General features: G+C 34.4%; 3 protein-coding genes across 3 annotated transcripts; 2 read left to right on the forward strand and 1 right to left on the reverse strand.

Moving 5' to 3' along the window:
* The first annotated feature begins 3,911 nt into the window (after positions 1-3,911).
* LOC107429567 (uncharacterized) lies at positions 3,912-4,792 on the forward strand. Its single transcript, XM_016040279.4, has one exon. It carries the CDS (start codon positions 4,186-4,188, stop codon positions 4,672-4,674), a length of 489 nt encoding a protein of 162 aa, XP_015895765.2. The 5' UTR covers positions 3,912-4,185; the 3' UTR covers positions 4,675-4,792.
* A 348-nt stretch (positions 4,793-5,140) lies between these two features.
* Positions 5,141-9,228, forward strand: LOC107429562 (uncharacterized protein At1g26090, chloroplastic). Its single transcript, XM_016040275.4, has 8 exons — positions 5,141-5,335; positions 5,556-6,123; positions 6,724-6,867; positions 6,969-7,043; positions 7,173-7,366; positions 7,456-7,627; positions 7,696-8,112; positions 8,645-9,228. Exons 2-8 carry the CDS (start codon positions 5,905-5,907, stop codon positions 8,774-8,776), a joined length of 1,353 nt encoding a protein of 450 aa, XP_015895761.3. The 5' UTR covers positions 5,141-5,335; positions 5,556-5,904; the 3' UTR covers positions 8,777-9,228.
* Positions 9,200-14,801, reverse strand: LOC107429575 (protein CHUP1, chloroplastic). Its single transcript, XM_016040285.4, has 9 exons — positions 13,689-14,801; positions 13,386-13,477; positions 12,470-13,222; positions 10,824-12,197; positions 10,586-10,717; positions 10,140-10,321; positions 9,896-10,007; positions 9,636-9,779; positions 9,200-9,419 (listed from the first exon to the last, which is right to left on the reverse strand). The coding sequence occupies exons 1-9, from the start codon at positions 13,765-13,767 to the stop codon at positions 9,324-9,326; spliced, it is 2,964 nt and encodes a 987-aa protein (XP_015895771.3). The 5' UTR covers positions 13,768-14,801; the 3' UTR covers positions 9,200-9,323.
* Between the last annotated feature and the right edge of the window lie 735 nt (positions 14,802-15,536).

Consider the following 15,536-nt stretch of genomic DNA (forward strand, 5'->3'; position numbering starts at 1 on the left):
CTATTAGTTTCATGGATTTTAGCTTTTCACCAACTCTACTCCTTGAGGAAGCCAAAAAGACATATCAGAATCAGATGGAATGTTGTAATTTTCTAGAGGATTTGCCGACATTTTTTTTTTTTTTTTTTTGGAAAATTATGCATTGTTTTCTCTGTTTCTACTCCCTTTCTTTTTCCAACTTGGGTTTAATTTGTCAGCAAAAGTGCTATATCTTTGACAACAGCTATTTGAGAATATATTTTGTACATTATTTCTATATACCTGAGTGGTTTATAATAAAATTTCATGCCTAGCGAAGTTGCTTTTTTGGTGTCAAACTCAGATTAGGTAAGCTGTTCATCACAGAGATATGATAATCATGACTACTTTAATTAAATTAACAACTTTCTGCAAGATGAATTTAATCAATAAGCTTATAATGGTATGTAAATGTTTGAATTATTGATAACCCCACCTACTGAAAAGGTGATTTTTCGTTGATCCAATTGAGAGTCCTAAAGATTTACTTATATATAAAATTTTGCAAAAAAATGCGTTAGTTTGGTACCGGAAAGAGCGCACTATCAATTTTTTATTAATAATAAATTAGATGTCAGTTTCATCTTTTATCCAAATCAATTATCGATAAAAAAATTGATATATATTGTAATAAGGCTATATATATATATATATGTATATATTGAGGCTTGGTTTAGGGTACTCTTAGATTAAAATTTCACATTAAACATACAGTGTGATAAAATGGGCTTAACATCTCAAGTTAACTTGATTAGTGCTTAAAAAAAAATTAAAAAGAATGATAGTCACTAAAAATAAAAATAAATAAATAAGTAAACATTAGTCATGGACCTTTTAACCATGATAAATTGTCATTTTTCAGACATAATAAATAGTTTCTAGTTATAATAATTAGTTTCAGGTACAAATGTAATTTTAGCTAAAAACTTTTAGTCACAAGGTTATTGACCATAACATAGTAATGGTATTTATTTTTCCTAAAAAGATTTGGTCATAAAATGTGGACTTTTAATCATAAGACCTGTTTCCGCTAGCACCCCTAACCCCCTGTTTTTCTTAGTGAGCCCAATGGGCTGTTACATTCTACCTGACTTACCTACTTGGTATCATCGAGTCCATATTAATGGTGTGCGAGTCTGACATATGGTTGGCGTCCAAGGTGAATGTGCCTGGGGGATAGTCAGTTGAAGTGGTTTACAATAAATCATGTTCAATCGGGAACACAACTTACCCAAAGTCTGGCTCTGCATGTTTCATTTAAAAATACACTAAAATGAAGCGACTTTTTTTAACTATCAACCTTGAAATTTTCTAATTTTTTTTGACAAGTTTTCTATTTTCAACATTAGAATTACCCGTTGGATCATCGAACAATGAATAGTGGTAACTCTTATGTTTAACCATTTGAAGAAATCTATATTTTTTGCAAGTGAAACATGAGCAAAGGGGCATTAAAAGGCTGAAAACCCTTAAATAAACAAGAATAGTTTTGTAAAAGCCATGTCAAATAGGATAATAGCGTATAGATCTGGCTACTAGCTTGATGTAAGTAGTAAGTACTACATGCTTATTCGTTTGTTTTAATTATATATAAATAGAATTATTTTGTGGTAAGGATATTTATAGATTTTTTTATATGGATATTCACAAAGATAATAAATTTGTGTAAAAATCATCATCAATATGGTATTAATAAATAAAACAAAGATGATGGTTTTAAAATTATCTGCATTGACTGACCTATAAAATATATATGTATATATATATATATACATATATATTTTGCAACTCAAAAAATAAAAAATTGTATATGCATTTTGATTTTGTGACCATCTTCATCGACAACTACTCTATACATGGCTCTTATTGACTTAATTATTATACCCAATTTAATAAAAAAAATTATTATACCTAATACCTATATATGTATATATATTATCCCCTAATTAATAATAATAATAATTATTATATTTATATATAAACACATATAGATCACACATGCTGGATGATCATCAGTTGAGGAATATACTGGGGTTGTGGAATTATTCAAAGTCTACCCATGAGATGTGAGAAACACCCAAGTTGGAACATTTTCTGAAAATTAGAGTGTCAATTTTTACAACTTCGTCAAGCTAACTGGTTTAATTTAATTATAATATAAAGCTAAAACAAACGAGGTAGAAAAGGTCCTGATCTCAAAAGTCAAGCTGGCTGGCTAGCTAGCTTCATTTTTGGCATGTCGACCTCACATCCTTGGCATTGAGTCAATAAACCCTTTCTTAAACTAAAAAATTGCCATCTCAATGCAACTTCTTTCTCTGCTGCTCTTGACATTGTCCAATCTTGGCGACATCAACACAACTCTCTGGAATTGACACATTAGTTATTGCACAAATATATATATATATATATATATATATTTTTTTTTTTTATTGAGCGTTTAATTTAAAAACCGTGCAACATTGCACCAACATTTTTGTCGTTTTATTTATTGTTAGGATTAAAATCCCCTAGCAACTCATATATATCAGTTCCTTTTAAAAATATATTTTTTAAAAGAATATAAAGTTCTTTATGTTTATGACCAAAAAGCTTTTAAAGTATATGGGCTGACAATTAATGAAGAAACAAAGTTATATATATTATGATAACCACAATTATGAAAATTGTCATATACATGAAGATTTATATTGATGATGATCAAGTAAGTTAAGGTACTCGAATCTAGAAAGGATCCTACCTTGCTAATTTTTTTGTTTAACTTCAATATAATTTTAATTTTAACTGTCAAATCATCTTAAATATTTTAGAAAGTAAACTAAGGATATCTTAATGTTGTTTTGTAGTTCTCATTTTCTATTAACCACAAATTATTACCTATAAAATATATTTATTTTCTGATCTTTCCAAAATGGTAATCTCATAATCACCGTATCAAAGAAAACCAATCTAAATGCAATATATATGAGAAAATCTAAATTCAATTAAATATGAGAAATTTTTTAATACACATTGTGTATAAGATGATTTGTTATACATAATTATTTAAAAAATACCATCTCTAATATTAATTACATATCACAAACAAAAAATTCCAAATTAGCAAATATTTTTACGCCGTTAGTTTGTTTTTCTAGGCTAAAACTTATTCTTTGATAAATTGAAAAACAAAAACACCCTACAACTTCTTCTATATTAGGCAATCCATCATAGATCTTTGTTTTTAACAATTCTTCTCAACCTTGTGTAGTTCTTCTATATATTTGATAATAATATAATTATGCTATCAAGTTTACAGTAGGGATGGAAAAACAAAAGAAACAGGATCGGATTGTATTTTGGACATCCATAAACAGATGATAGCGCAAATTAATAATGGAGATTTTGAATGTTTGACTGCAATTCATAAAAATATATCTTAATATTCAAGTTGGGTTTTTCATTGATGTTTTCATCTTGATTGGAATGAAAAAACTAAAGAGAACTGACAAAAATTGTTAGAGAATACGATCTATAATCATTCCACAACCAAAAAAAAAAAAAAAAAAAAAAAGAAAAAAGAAGAAAAGGAAGAAGAAGGAGAGTGGGCATGAAAAGATTCAAGGTAAGAATTTGCTCAAGATTATAATATGTAATGAACCCACCAAAGAAAAAGTAATTATTATGTTAATTGGAAAATTCAATATTACAAAAAAAAAAATTACAGAAAATTAAAAAAAAAAAAATGAACGGCGTTAAACTGTATTAGTGCCAATTGGACATTTAAAATAATCTGTAATTAATAATACAAGTGAAATTCTTTAATAAGTCATGTGTACCAACTCAATTTCCACACATTGTGTACTGAAAAAATTCTTATTAATTATATGAAGCTGACTTAGCAAAAAGTTGGAAATGACAGATTTGGCTTCAAGACAGTAACAGATCACCAAATCCATATTATTATTTTTTTAGGCCAAAGACAGTTATGGCACTAAGAAAAAGTTAAACAAATCATCCCCCCACCTTCCACCTGCCCACACCCAACTAAGAACAAAACTACCTTCCATACATTATACATATAATATACATATACATATATACATATATATATAGATATATAATCAAACAAAGCCTACATATCCATGTATTTTCTACACAATTTTTTCATAAAACTTGGCACAAAAGATGGTTCGTCTAATCCCAGAACTGCCAGGAGACAAAGTTTCCTCCATGTCATTAGCGATTGGATTATTCGTCTCGGTCTCAGCCCTTGTAGCCCTATGTGCCAAACATGTACGGCGAGCCCCAAAAAACCATGACCATGGCAAAACAACTAGTAATGGTGATCAACAATATTCGATAAATATGGTACCAAAATCACTTCTGGCATCATCTAAACAGCTTGTGAGTAGCCTTAGCAACAAGGCAATTCCATTCATCTACAAGAAGAAAGGTGGTGATGAACAAGCTGATCATGAGGTTGAGGACGGATTTGGAGAAGGTGGTTTGTGGCAAAGGGCAATTTTGATGGGTGACAAGTGCAGGCCACCAGAGTTTTCAGGTGTTATATATTATGATAATTATGGTAATCAGCTTTCCGAGATGCCTCTGAGATCACCCCGGGCTAGTCCCTTACCAGCGTACTCGATTCCGGTGGCTAGAGATGGAAACTAGCTAGCTCTGATTTTTTTTTTTTTTCTCTTTTTTTTGTTCTTGGGGGGGTACAAAATTATATTTATAACTGTAACTTTTTATTCAAACTGCAAATACAAAATCTTGTATATATTTTTCTCGTGGGCAGGCTGATAAATATTTTTAGCAGCTTTGAAATATGGACTTCTTTTTACTTCGCTACTTTGGGCAGTTAATGAAAGGGAATGAAAAATATCGGATTTTGTCCAATTACGTGTCATGATTTTCAAGCCTTGAAGCTTAGCTTAAAAAATTTGTCCAAATGGAATTAAGTGAATTAATTAAACATGTATTATAAAAGTCCATATTGTTTTCAAATTGACAACAAATTTTTGAGCAAGATGGATAGGATGTTATGCAAAGCTACATTTTAATTCATTGTTAGAGTTTTTAATTCTCTTTGCAATATCCTATGTATTCAAGTAGTAGATGGTTCTGTTTTAGGTATGAATTTTTTGAGTTGGCTTAATTTTCTCTTAGTATTCAGCCTTATTTTTATGATCTTTTAAATTTGATTACAAATGAGTCAGATGACAATTACAAACTTAGCAATTTGTGAGGAAACGGATCTGCTAGTAGTCTTACTTTGTGAAGCAAGATTTTTGGCCTTCGAGGGGAAACAACGCATCACAAATTTTCCTAGGTAACCTTTTAATTTGAGCTTAAAATACATTTGATAAAAACATTATTTTTTTATTTATAAAAAAAATAACAAAAAATAAAAAAAATAAAAAAACAACAACAACAACAACAACAACAACAATCTGCCCAACCTATTTTTTTGTTATTTAATCCTTTCAAAATCTAACATACCGATCACAAATTTTATTTTATTTTGTATTTTTTGTATTTTTGTTTATAAGATCACTGTATACGCCCACCGCAATTTGATGATGTATTTAGCAAGACGTGAGGATTAAAGCATCCAGCCACAGGAAGATTAACGATTGTCTCAGCAAAAAAAACCCAGAAGATTAACAAGTGTATTTAGCAATAGCATTACACAACCTAAAGCCCAATGCGGATTTACTCACACTCAAAATATTTGTGAGTGTACTTAGACGTGGAACATTACTATATACACACTGAAAAACAAAAATATAAGGTATTTAATTGTATTTCCTAATATACTTTCCAGTCCATGTTTGTTTCCTTCTTCCTGCTCGTTTTACAGCCAAAATCACCGACCAAAACCAAAAGCAGTGACCCAAAATGGCTTCCTTTCTTACTTCGACGCTGTTCCTGCAAAAACCCATTTCTTATTCTGCTCCTATAAGTATTATGCGCAGAAGTAGAGGAGCTCCAGCTTTAATAATGGCCATGGCAATCTCTGAAGATGATAATGCTTCTTCTCAGAAATCGACCAAGTTGATTACTTTCTTGGGCAAAGGCGGTTCAGGAAAGACCACTTCGGCTGTATTTGCTGCTCAGGTTCTTCTTCTTTTAGTGTGCGTTTTCTTTGCTATTTCGATACTCTATGTTTAATCAGGCTAAGTGGAACAGAACGGTTTAGATTCTATCTGCGAGTTCAGAAACATAGAATGCGTATATTTAATTGTGGGTTTTCATTGAACTTAGTCCTATATCGCGGCCAAGAAATGATTACCCAGAATTGAAATCAATGGTAGCAAATGCAAGCACGACTGGTTATTAAAAAATTGATTGTGAGCAATTTTAATAGACTATTTTCAAGTATATTATCCAAGTATTAGATGTGGATGAAGAATAGCAACCTTTAAGTAGAAGAAAACCAATCAAGCATCTTCATGGAAGGGGACAGATTAAGGATTTAAGATTCTATAACTCCTGTTTTGCTTGTTAGTTTCGAGTTTCCCAAAATTATTGTATGGAATAGGTTGTGCTGGAATCCCCAGACTTTGGCTCCTCTAATTTTAAGCTGATTATATTGTTGATATATAATTTATGTGACCAAATGATTTTGTTGTATGTGCTGGAACTTATTCAAATTTAAGCATTCAATTTAATAAGTCTGTTTCCTCTCACTCTGACTCTTCTTTTACATGTTGTTAGCATTATGCAAGTTCTGGCCTTAGCACATGCTTGGTGATACATACTCAAGACCCTACAGCTGAGTATCTTTTAAACTGTAAGATTGGAAGTTCTCCTATAGTATGCAACAGCAACCTTTCAGCTCTTAGGTTCGAGACTACCAAAGTGTGTGCTTTTCTACTTCTTTTTTTGTTCTTTTGTCTGCTTCATGACTGTTTGATTTAAGCGGCTTGAGCTGAGATAACAGCAATTCTTGATAAGCCCAGATGCTTCTTGAACCTCTCAATCGCCTAAAGAAAGCGGATGCCCGCCTCAACATGACCCAAGGAGCACTCGAAAGGGTGGGTGTGTAATATCTTTCTTGACTGATTGGTCTAGAATCATTGGGAGAGTGAATGCAAAATTCCATTAGTTTTTTCCTTCGATAACTCCGAAATGCTTTCTTTTTTGTGCTCTTTGAAATGTGGCAGATAATAGGAGAAGAGCTTGGAGTGCTTCCTGGGATGGATCCTATTTTCTCCTTATATTCTCTTGAGAGGCTTGTGGGATTTCTAAGGAATGTTGCTCAAAAGAACCACAACGAAGATAAATTTGATGTAATAATATATGACGGTATGAGCTCTGAGGAAATTTTAAGGATGATAAGTTCAGCCAGTAAAGCAAGGTTGGGGAACCTTCCTTCTTACTACTGCCCCCCACACCCCTTTCTCTATCCTATGTTAATATGTATTCTCAATAACAAGATGTGCACAGATTATACTTAAAATATATGCGAAACCTGGCTGAGAAGACTGACCTTGGGAGGTTGGCTGGTCCTTCACTTCTGCGACTTGTAGATGAAGCAATGAATATTAGTGGAAGCCAGTCTGTTCTCAATGGGAAGATAAGTGCAGAGATATGGGATGCTCTGGAAAGATGGTTGGAGGTAAATATTATTGTTTCCTATGACCAGGGTAATGATATATAATTCCAATGAGCTTATATCTGGTGCAGAGGGGGTCATCTGCATTCTCAGGATCGCAAAGATTTGGATGCTTCTTAGTGATGGATCCAGACAATCTGGTCTCTGTAAATTCTGCATTACGCTATTGGGGTTGTGCAATTCAAGCTGGTGCACATGTTTCTGGTGCATTAGGCATTGGTTCTCCACATTTGAATACAGAATCAGTGGAAAGAGCTAAGAAAACCTTTTCTCCATTGCCTTTTGCTTCCATTCCACATATCTCAGTTGGCTCCGCTCTAGACTGGAAAAAAATTTTGCTGAAAGATGTGAATGGTGCACGAGAGCTACTTTCTGTGCCAGGAAGTGGCAGCAGCAGCATAATTTCACCAGTGAAGTTTGATGCAGCCAAGAAATCAGTAACTCTTCTCATGCCTGGCTTTGACAAGTCAGAGATCAAGCTATACCAAGTATGCTTACTTTTTCTCTTTCAAGTACTGATTCATCCTTAAGTGTCTTTTACAGTTTTGGAGTTTTAATATCTATATCATTTGGATGTTCATGAGGGCCATTCTCTTAACTACTCTTTAGCAGCTAAAAAAGGTAGAAATAATTTAATCTTCTAGGTGTTAATTCAGGGTAAAAGAAAGTAGAGAAAGTGTAAATTTTCTTTCTAAAACTTGATCACATAGTTGAAACCCTTCTGCTAAGTATCTTATTTTTATATGTTTAACATAAATGGACCTGAAAATAAATGCTTGAGATACCTGTTGGACTGTAGGCACTATCGAATTTAGCATGAGAAGCTTCAACATGTAGAGTGCAAGTGTGGACTTATTTTTGCTAGTACTTAATTTATGGGGCCTCCTCAAGTCTTGAAATTGTGGATAAATATCTGCTTTTAAATTTTTAATATATTTTATAGGCATTCACATTGTGATTCGGATCTCAAATTTCAAGCGAATAATTGTGACATTGACTATAGCTATATGGAAAATGCAGTATAGGGGTGGATCTGAGTTATTGGTGGAAGCAGGAGATCAAAGACGTGTCATTAAATTGCCTTCTCAAATTCAAGGGAAGGTTGCTGGTGCTAAGTTCATAGAAAGAAGTGTTGTAATCACAATGCGGTAATTTATCAACAATTATAGTTTAGCTGTTTTAGGGCCTTTGGCCCTGATTTCACCCCAAAAAAATGGAGGGGAAAAAAAAAAAAAAAAAAACAAAAACAAAAACAAAAACAAATATAGGATCCTAATTCTTTCAAAAGTTGCTGCAACATAGTTCCATTTTTATTGCAATGTTGCTTCTTTTGCATAAAAGTTTTTGAAATTCTTATATTTAAATTATCACGTTTTCATATAAATACAAACAGTTGAATTGCAATTAGCGTTTATCTTCTTAATGTCAGTTTGCATGTGAAATTTTAAAAAATTGTCAAGGTTAGCTTTGCAACAAAGTTAAATCACTTATCCAAATCGAAATTATATATTGATTTTTTTATTTGGAATGTAATCAATATGTGTTATTTTATTTTATTTTTCTTGTGGCTTAAACTGGGATTAACAGTTCTACAATATTCAATATATATGAGGTTTTCTGCAACATGGATGGATAAGTTAAAATATACAAATATTAGAAGAAAAAGACCAAAAAAGAAAAAGAAAAAAAAGGATCCTCATTATTCGAGTTTATTGTCTCCTCCTATTTGTGAATTTACACGGGCTCTTAGTTCTTCAAATGTCTTCATGCTCTCTGCATCAAATCCACCAGCAAACTGGCCCAAAATAAAAATTAAAAAAAAAAAAAAAAAAAACCATTATTATATCACTTGCTGAAAAACTTAAAGCATAGCAGGATTTGAAAGGTGATATATGGCAAACAAGATTTGCTGCAAACTACTGAAAGCTTTTGGAACTGTTTGATTTTTCACTTCTATACGTGAACCAAAGGCATGTTCAGCATAACTTGCTAAGAAAGATAAAAAGCTTACCTGATGAACACGAAAAGCAAAACGCACTCCTTGAAGCAGTAAAAACTCTCTATTTGGTTCCTTATCAGGTCCACTCAATGCGTCAAGTTCGGATGCTACACGGTTCATATATTTTTTGGCTAATTGAACGGATGAGAGCTTGATCTGCAATAGCAAAGACTTGTTAAAATTCATTTCATCTTTGGTTTTCTGGATAGTTTGATTATGACAAATCTGTCAATTATAACAGAATTTGATTCTTTTCAGTTTCGAAACCATACCTTGCCGACTACTCCTGAATCTGATAACCAATCAACTGGAATTCCAAATTCCCTGTATCGCGAAACAGCCATGTCCCTTGTACGTAGGAGTGCATATACACTTTGCTCAACTCTGGGAAACATGATAAAGACCACATAAGAATATAAATAGGAAGAGAATGCATTGCTTTTTTTCATATCACATCTTGTAAAGCTAACCAACAGCCATACAACCATCCACTACACGCATGAGAAAGAAACTTACTTTTCAAGCAACGAGTACATCTTCTTCAAAGCAGCTTCACAGGGAAGATTGGGATCATCGACAAAAGAGGAGACTCGCTTCTCCAACTTCACCAGGTCTTGATATTCAAAAGCTGCTTCTCTTAATGCATCTGCCTTTCCTTCAGGCCAATCAAAGTGCTTGAGTACTGCCCGTTCATCAACCTTGTCGAAGACAGCGAAACAAATAGATATCAGATAAACCTGTCTATGTAGAAAAATCCTGTGATAGATTTTATGTCCCTAAATCTTAGAGCAAGAAGTAGCTTAGGACTTTCCTAATAAGGAGATAAGTAATATATAAAAGCTGTAACAGTACAGGGAGTTCAGAATTATGGCTTAGATGTGGAAGCATATATTTCATTAATCCTCAATTATTCTACTGTCATGAGTGAAAATTAAAGCTGTTGAAAAATTTTAATGGCATACCAAGAAAGAAAGTTCCTCATCTAGCCAGTTTACAAAGGCCACCAGATCTCCTATGTTGGTGAATGAAGCGGCTCGAACTTCAGTTGCCAATGACATGACGAAATCACCTTGGGTTTCCACATCAGCTTTCACCTGGACACAGCATAAGTACAAGTTTGGTTCAATCTAGGATCAAATATCTAAATTTCGAGGCCCGTACAACAAGATAATAAGAAACAAAGAAAGACATTATACTCACAGCTAAAAGGAATGATGATCTGTTCTCGATTTCCCCAATCATGTTGCTTCTTGCATCAGATGCATTGTTAGATGGTGAAGATATTAAAGATGATGTGTCCTTCTTTGCCTCTCGCTTCATCAATGTTTGATAAAATTCAACCACTTCAGGAGCCCGGTGGACCTTATCACCACTCCCTGCTCCCCTTGGTAGACTTCCTGGTGGAGGAGGCGGACGAGGTGGTCCACCAGGCGGTGGTGGAGGTGGTGGTGGGGCACCTGGTGGAGGAGGTGGTCCTACTCCAGTTGAAGTATTGGAAGCTATACCAACTGTAGCACCTCCTGATGGTTTAGGAGGAGGTCGAGGCACCCTAGTAGGCCTCTTCTCAATCTCAGCAAGTTTCATCTTGCTTATCATTCGAGGATCAGTCGTATTACCATCACTAGATTGATCATTTGTACCAGTAACAACTGCCTTTTCCTTTATATGAGTAAGTTTTGCAGGTAAAACTACAGCTCTCTCTCCAGTCTTGGTTCTAGACTCATAGGTTGAATTCAAATTTAAATTATCACCAAACTTTGCTGCTCTTGCTTTATCAGCTCTCTCCTTAATTTTCTTTTCCCTCTCCAAGGCCAACCTATGTCTATCTCTATAAGCAGGATATTTCTCATCTAAAACACCATCAACTGATTTGGACATCAATTGGAATGATGTTGCAACAGATTTAAGCGAGTCACCAGAAGAAACTTGTGGTCCAGCATTTGAAGCTGTTGGAGTTTCAGGAGAGTCAATAGATTCTTGATCTATCTTCCCAAATGTAGTGATGGCTACACTATCACCCACATTCCTCAGCATCAAGGCTTCCAAGGGACCCCTTGTCCGAAGGCTCATACTTGTCCTACTTGGTGAGCCTCCAGAGATAGATCTGGATGGAGATGAAAGAGCACTTAAGTCATCTTTACTTTTTCCCCATTTCTTTAACTTTTGGATTAAACTAGGTTTCTTACTGAGACTACTCAATCTGCTCATGGAACTATCATTAGAAGCATTTTCAAAATCCTCACTTCCTGGAGAGGATGGATGAGAAAAGTTGCTATCAAGATCTGTATCCCCCTGCCCACGTTCCGATCCTGCATACTCTAACATCAGCTGTTTAGCCTTCCCTTGGGATTTGGGACTCAGACTCTTGTTGAGATCACGGGCCGATATCTTTCCTGGAGGAGCCTGATAGTTGCGAAGCTCATACCTCAAGCATGCATTGACCCAACGAAGATACACTAGTTCTTCAACTTCACTGAACCTGTTCATCTGAAGACCCTCCACTTGCTTTAACAGGTCCTCATTTGCATGCTTTAGATTATTTACTTCCTCTCTTACCTTCGCAACCTTGTCACTCTGCATCAGCATGAAGGAACACATTACAACAATGAAGCTTTAAGAACAAATTTACAAGCATTGATAAAGACAAGTTTCACTCATAATGCTGAGTGAGGTATATAGCCTATGCTCTAATAACAAACTTCTTGCAATTACAAATCAGAAGCTAAATAGATATCTAAAAGAGCTTTAAACTCCTTTCTCCACATTGCCATCCCTGGTTCCCTTTCGATAAGATACATAAATAAACAAATAGAAAATAAGCATGCAAGAGATGTCTAGGATCCAACCTCTGTCATATTAGAAAGTGCTGCTACCCTTGCTTCAGCAGCATCCAGTTTGACAGTCAATTCTCTCTTTTCATGTTGAAGTTCCTTGTTTTTTCTTTTAAGCTCCATAACTGCTACCTCTAACTCCTTCACAGCTTTTAGCTTCTTCTCTATTTCAGAATCTTTCTTCACAGCTTCTTCCTCCTTAGCCTGCAGACTTGAAACTTGCTGTTTGAGGAACAATAACTGGCCTTTTGTCTGGCTTGCTTCATGCTGAATTTGCCTCTGAAGCTCTTTAATCTTGTCCCTTGCCACCTCCAGCTCCTTCTTCACTGACAATCCCCGTGTAACCTGTTCTTGAAGCTTCTTTCTCTCAGCCTGCAAAGAGTTAATGGTGATATTGAGCATGTTAATCTCCACTGTCTTGATCTTGAGCTGTCGGTGTAACTCAACAACATCTGATTCTTGCTCCTTCAATCCATAGTACTCAAGCAGTTCACCTTCAAGCTTTACTTCCCTTTCCTCCAATTCCTTTACCAGTTTTCTTAACCGTTCCAGCTCACTTTCATTGTTTGCCATCTCAGTTTCATATATTTTGTCTCTCTCTTTCTTAGAGATATTATTACCAGGTAGAGGAATTTCAATCTCCCCAGACAAAAGATCTTCAAATTCAGGTAATATATCTTCATCCTGATCATTATCGACTGGACTATCACGAGCTCGGTTAAATATGCTGCTAATTAATTTAACCTCTTCTTCTTCTTCCTCTTCCCACTGCAGTTCACATAACTCCTTGTTAATTTAGAGAAAATAATAAAGAATAGCTTAAATTTCCCCCATTCTGATTAAAATGCATACTAAGCTGCAAATTACATCTTTGAAGGCCGAAAAATATATCGAAAATTGATAGAAGTTCCAATATCTACTTAATACTTACATCCTCCCCTTTTTGATAATCATGAGAACATGTAACCTGCTCTTTGTCATCCTCCTTGCTTTGTTGTTGTTTGAACTTTGCTCGGCCATTTCCTATTTCATCATAAGAATACCATAAGCATTAAGAAAATGAAATTACCTGAAATTGAATTATAGTCTCTGATAAAAAAAAGACGCAGACTTTTCAGTAGACATGAAAATCAGCTGAAAAACTTTAGCATTTCTATCTGCATAATATTGTTTCATCAACGCAAAAGAGGAAGCCATTTACGATAATCTCATAACGAAGGGCAGCCCGACGAACCTGAGCTATTGGCGTTGAGCTGCCTCACTGCAAAGGCTGCAACTGAAGCAGCAACCAGAACGCTTAACCTTACTATCATGAGGATACTCTAAAATGGAAAAGCTGAATTTTTCATCCATCTGTGGAGAAAACCCAATTGCATAAAAACCCGGCAATTATTACTTCCCATCCTAACTGAGAATTCAAACCATTAGAACCCAGAATTTGTAACTTCCTAGAGAACCTGAGAAGCCAATCCTAGTGCCACAACCATACCTAACTATGAACATTCTAGCACCAAGTTAGATAACTTGGGTTTATTTCCATATTCAAATATCCATATCGAGCCACAAACATTTCCACACCATCAGCTTTATAACCTTATCACGTTTAAAAGAAGTTTCCAAGACCAAAACTTTACTTGGATACAGAGTTCCTGATAACCAGAATTCCCACAGAAAAACTCCAATATTAGGAGCTACAGCAGCCACCAAAATCTAGTGGTCAATTTTTCTCCAAAAGGATTGACAAATTTCCCAACTGGATGAGTCTAGAGAGCTTTTGTCACCGCAGTTGTTTTGTTTTGCGAGAATATATACAGTTAAAAACAAAGCCAAGAAAGAAAACTGAAAACGACCACAAGCAACAGTAAATTCAAAAAAAGAAATATATCAGCCAAAGTTTCTTCCTTTCCTGTATATATTTTGGCCATAAGCTGGAAACAGACTTAGGGGTAAGAAAATTGTCTCATCTCTTGAGCCATTCTATAATATATTCATGTAGACTGAACTAAAGCTTGAGTTGATCAGAACTCAAAAAACAAGGAACGACCAATCACTGCCGTCTGATCCAACCCACACGCTCTGTTTGGTTGGTTAGTGTTTGGAACCACACCAAACCAACAAAGATCAAAGCGTTCAGGTTTGGTACAAGTCATGAGGAAGCAATTACAAAGAGTGGGGTCCAAGTCCAATAAGGAACTTTAAGATTAAGGCGGTTGCTTTATTCTGTTTCCCCCAAATTGAATGTGGAGAAAAAGCAAGAAGGTTGGTTTGATAAATAGATCGGTTGTATTACCAAAATAATAATAATTAAAAAGAAAAGAAAATTAGTTGGTTTGATGAGTAAAGTGGGGGCAGCAAAATTTATTTATCAGCTGTTTGCTTGATGGACTGGAGTATGTAGAAAGATGTAGCCAAGCAAAATAAATCGATCTTTTTGGTCATTGACCCACAACCCAAAACCCCATGTTGAAACTTTTTGGCATTTTTCTTGCAAGTTTTGCTTCTTTGTGATTTTGTGTTAAACAAGTTTTCTTTTACTATCTTGGTAACATTTCAGATTATTTAGCTTTTGGGTCTTACAAGAAACATCTATTCTTAATCATTTACTTTTATATATATATATATAAATATTCTAAAATCATCTGTATACAAATCGTATTAAAATTTAATATTTTTTAAAAAAATAAAAATTTACTGTATATATATGACATCAGTTTTTTATACTGTCTCCATATAGATGGTTTTATACATAATAAAAGAGAAAAGATAAAAGAAAATAATTTCCGAGTATTAAAATATGAATGGGGAAGCGAAATGGGCAAATTCTATTGAGAAAGTCAAGCACGACAAAGGAAGACAGATGTAGGGCGGAGGGCAGCATTCTTCAAATATCATCTGTTTGTCTGGCCGAGGAATTTTGCTGGTGTGAACTTGTCGAAATGAATATTATCCCAAAAGAAACAACACGAAAAATAAAATAGGAATGAAAAATTATTAAAGAGAAAAATCGTTTTCTTTTTATCTTAAAATGTGTGGACTCCACTTACCCAGATGTGTTCGAAGTATTATCCGAAAAGCCCAGTGG

Source organism: Ziziphus jujuba, chromosome 12, assembly GCF_031755915.1.
Source record: "Ziziphus jujuba cultivar Dongzao chromosome 12, ASM3175591v1".
Taxonomy (NCBI): Eukaryota; Viridiplantae; Streptophyta; class Magnoliopsida; order Rosales; family Rhamnaceae; genus Ziziphus; species Ziziphus jujuba.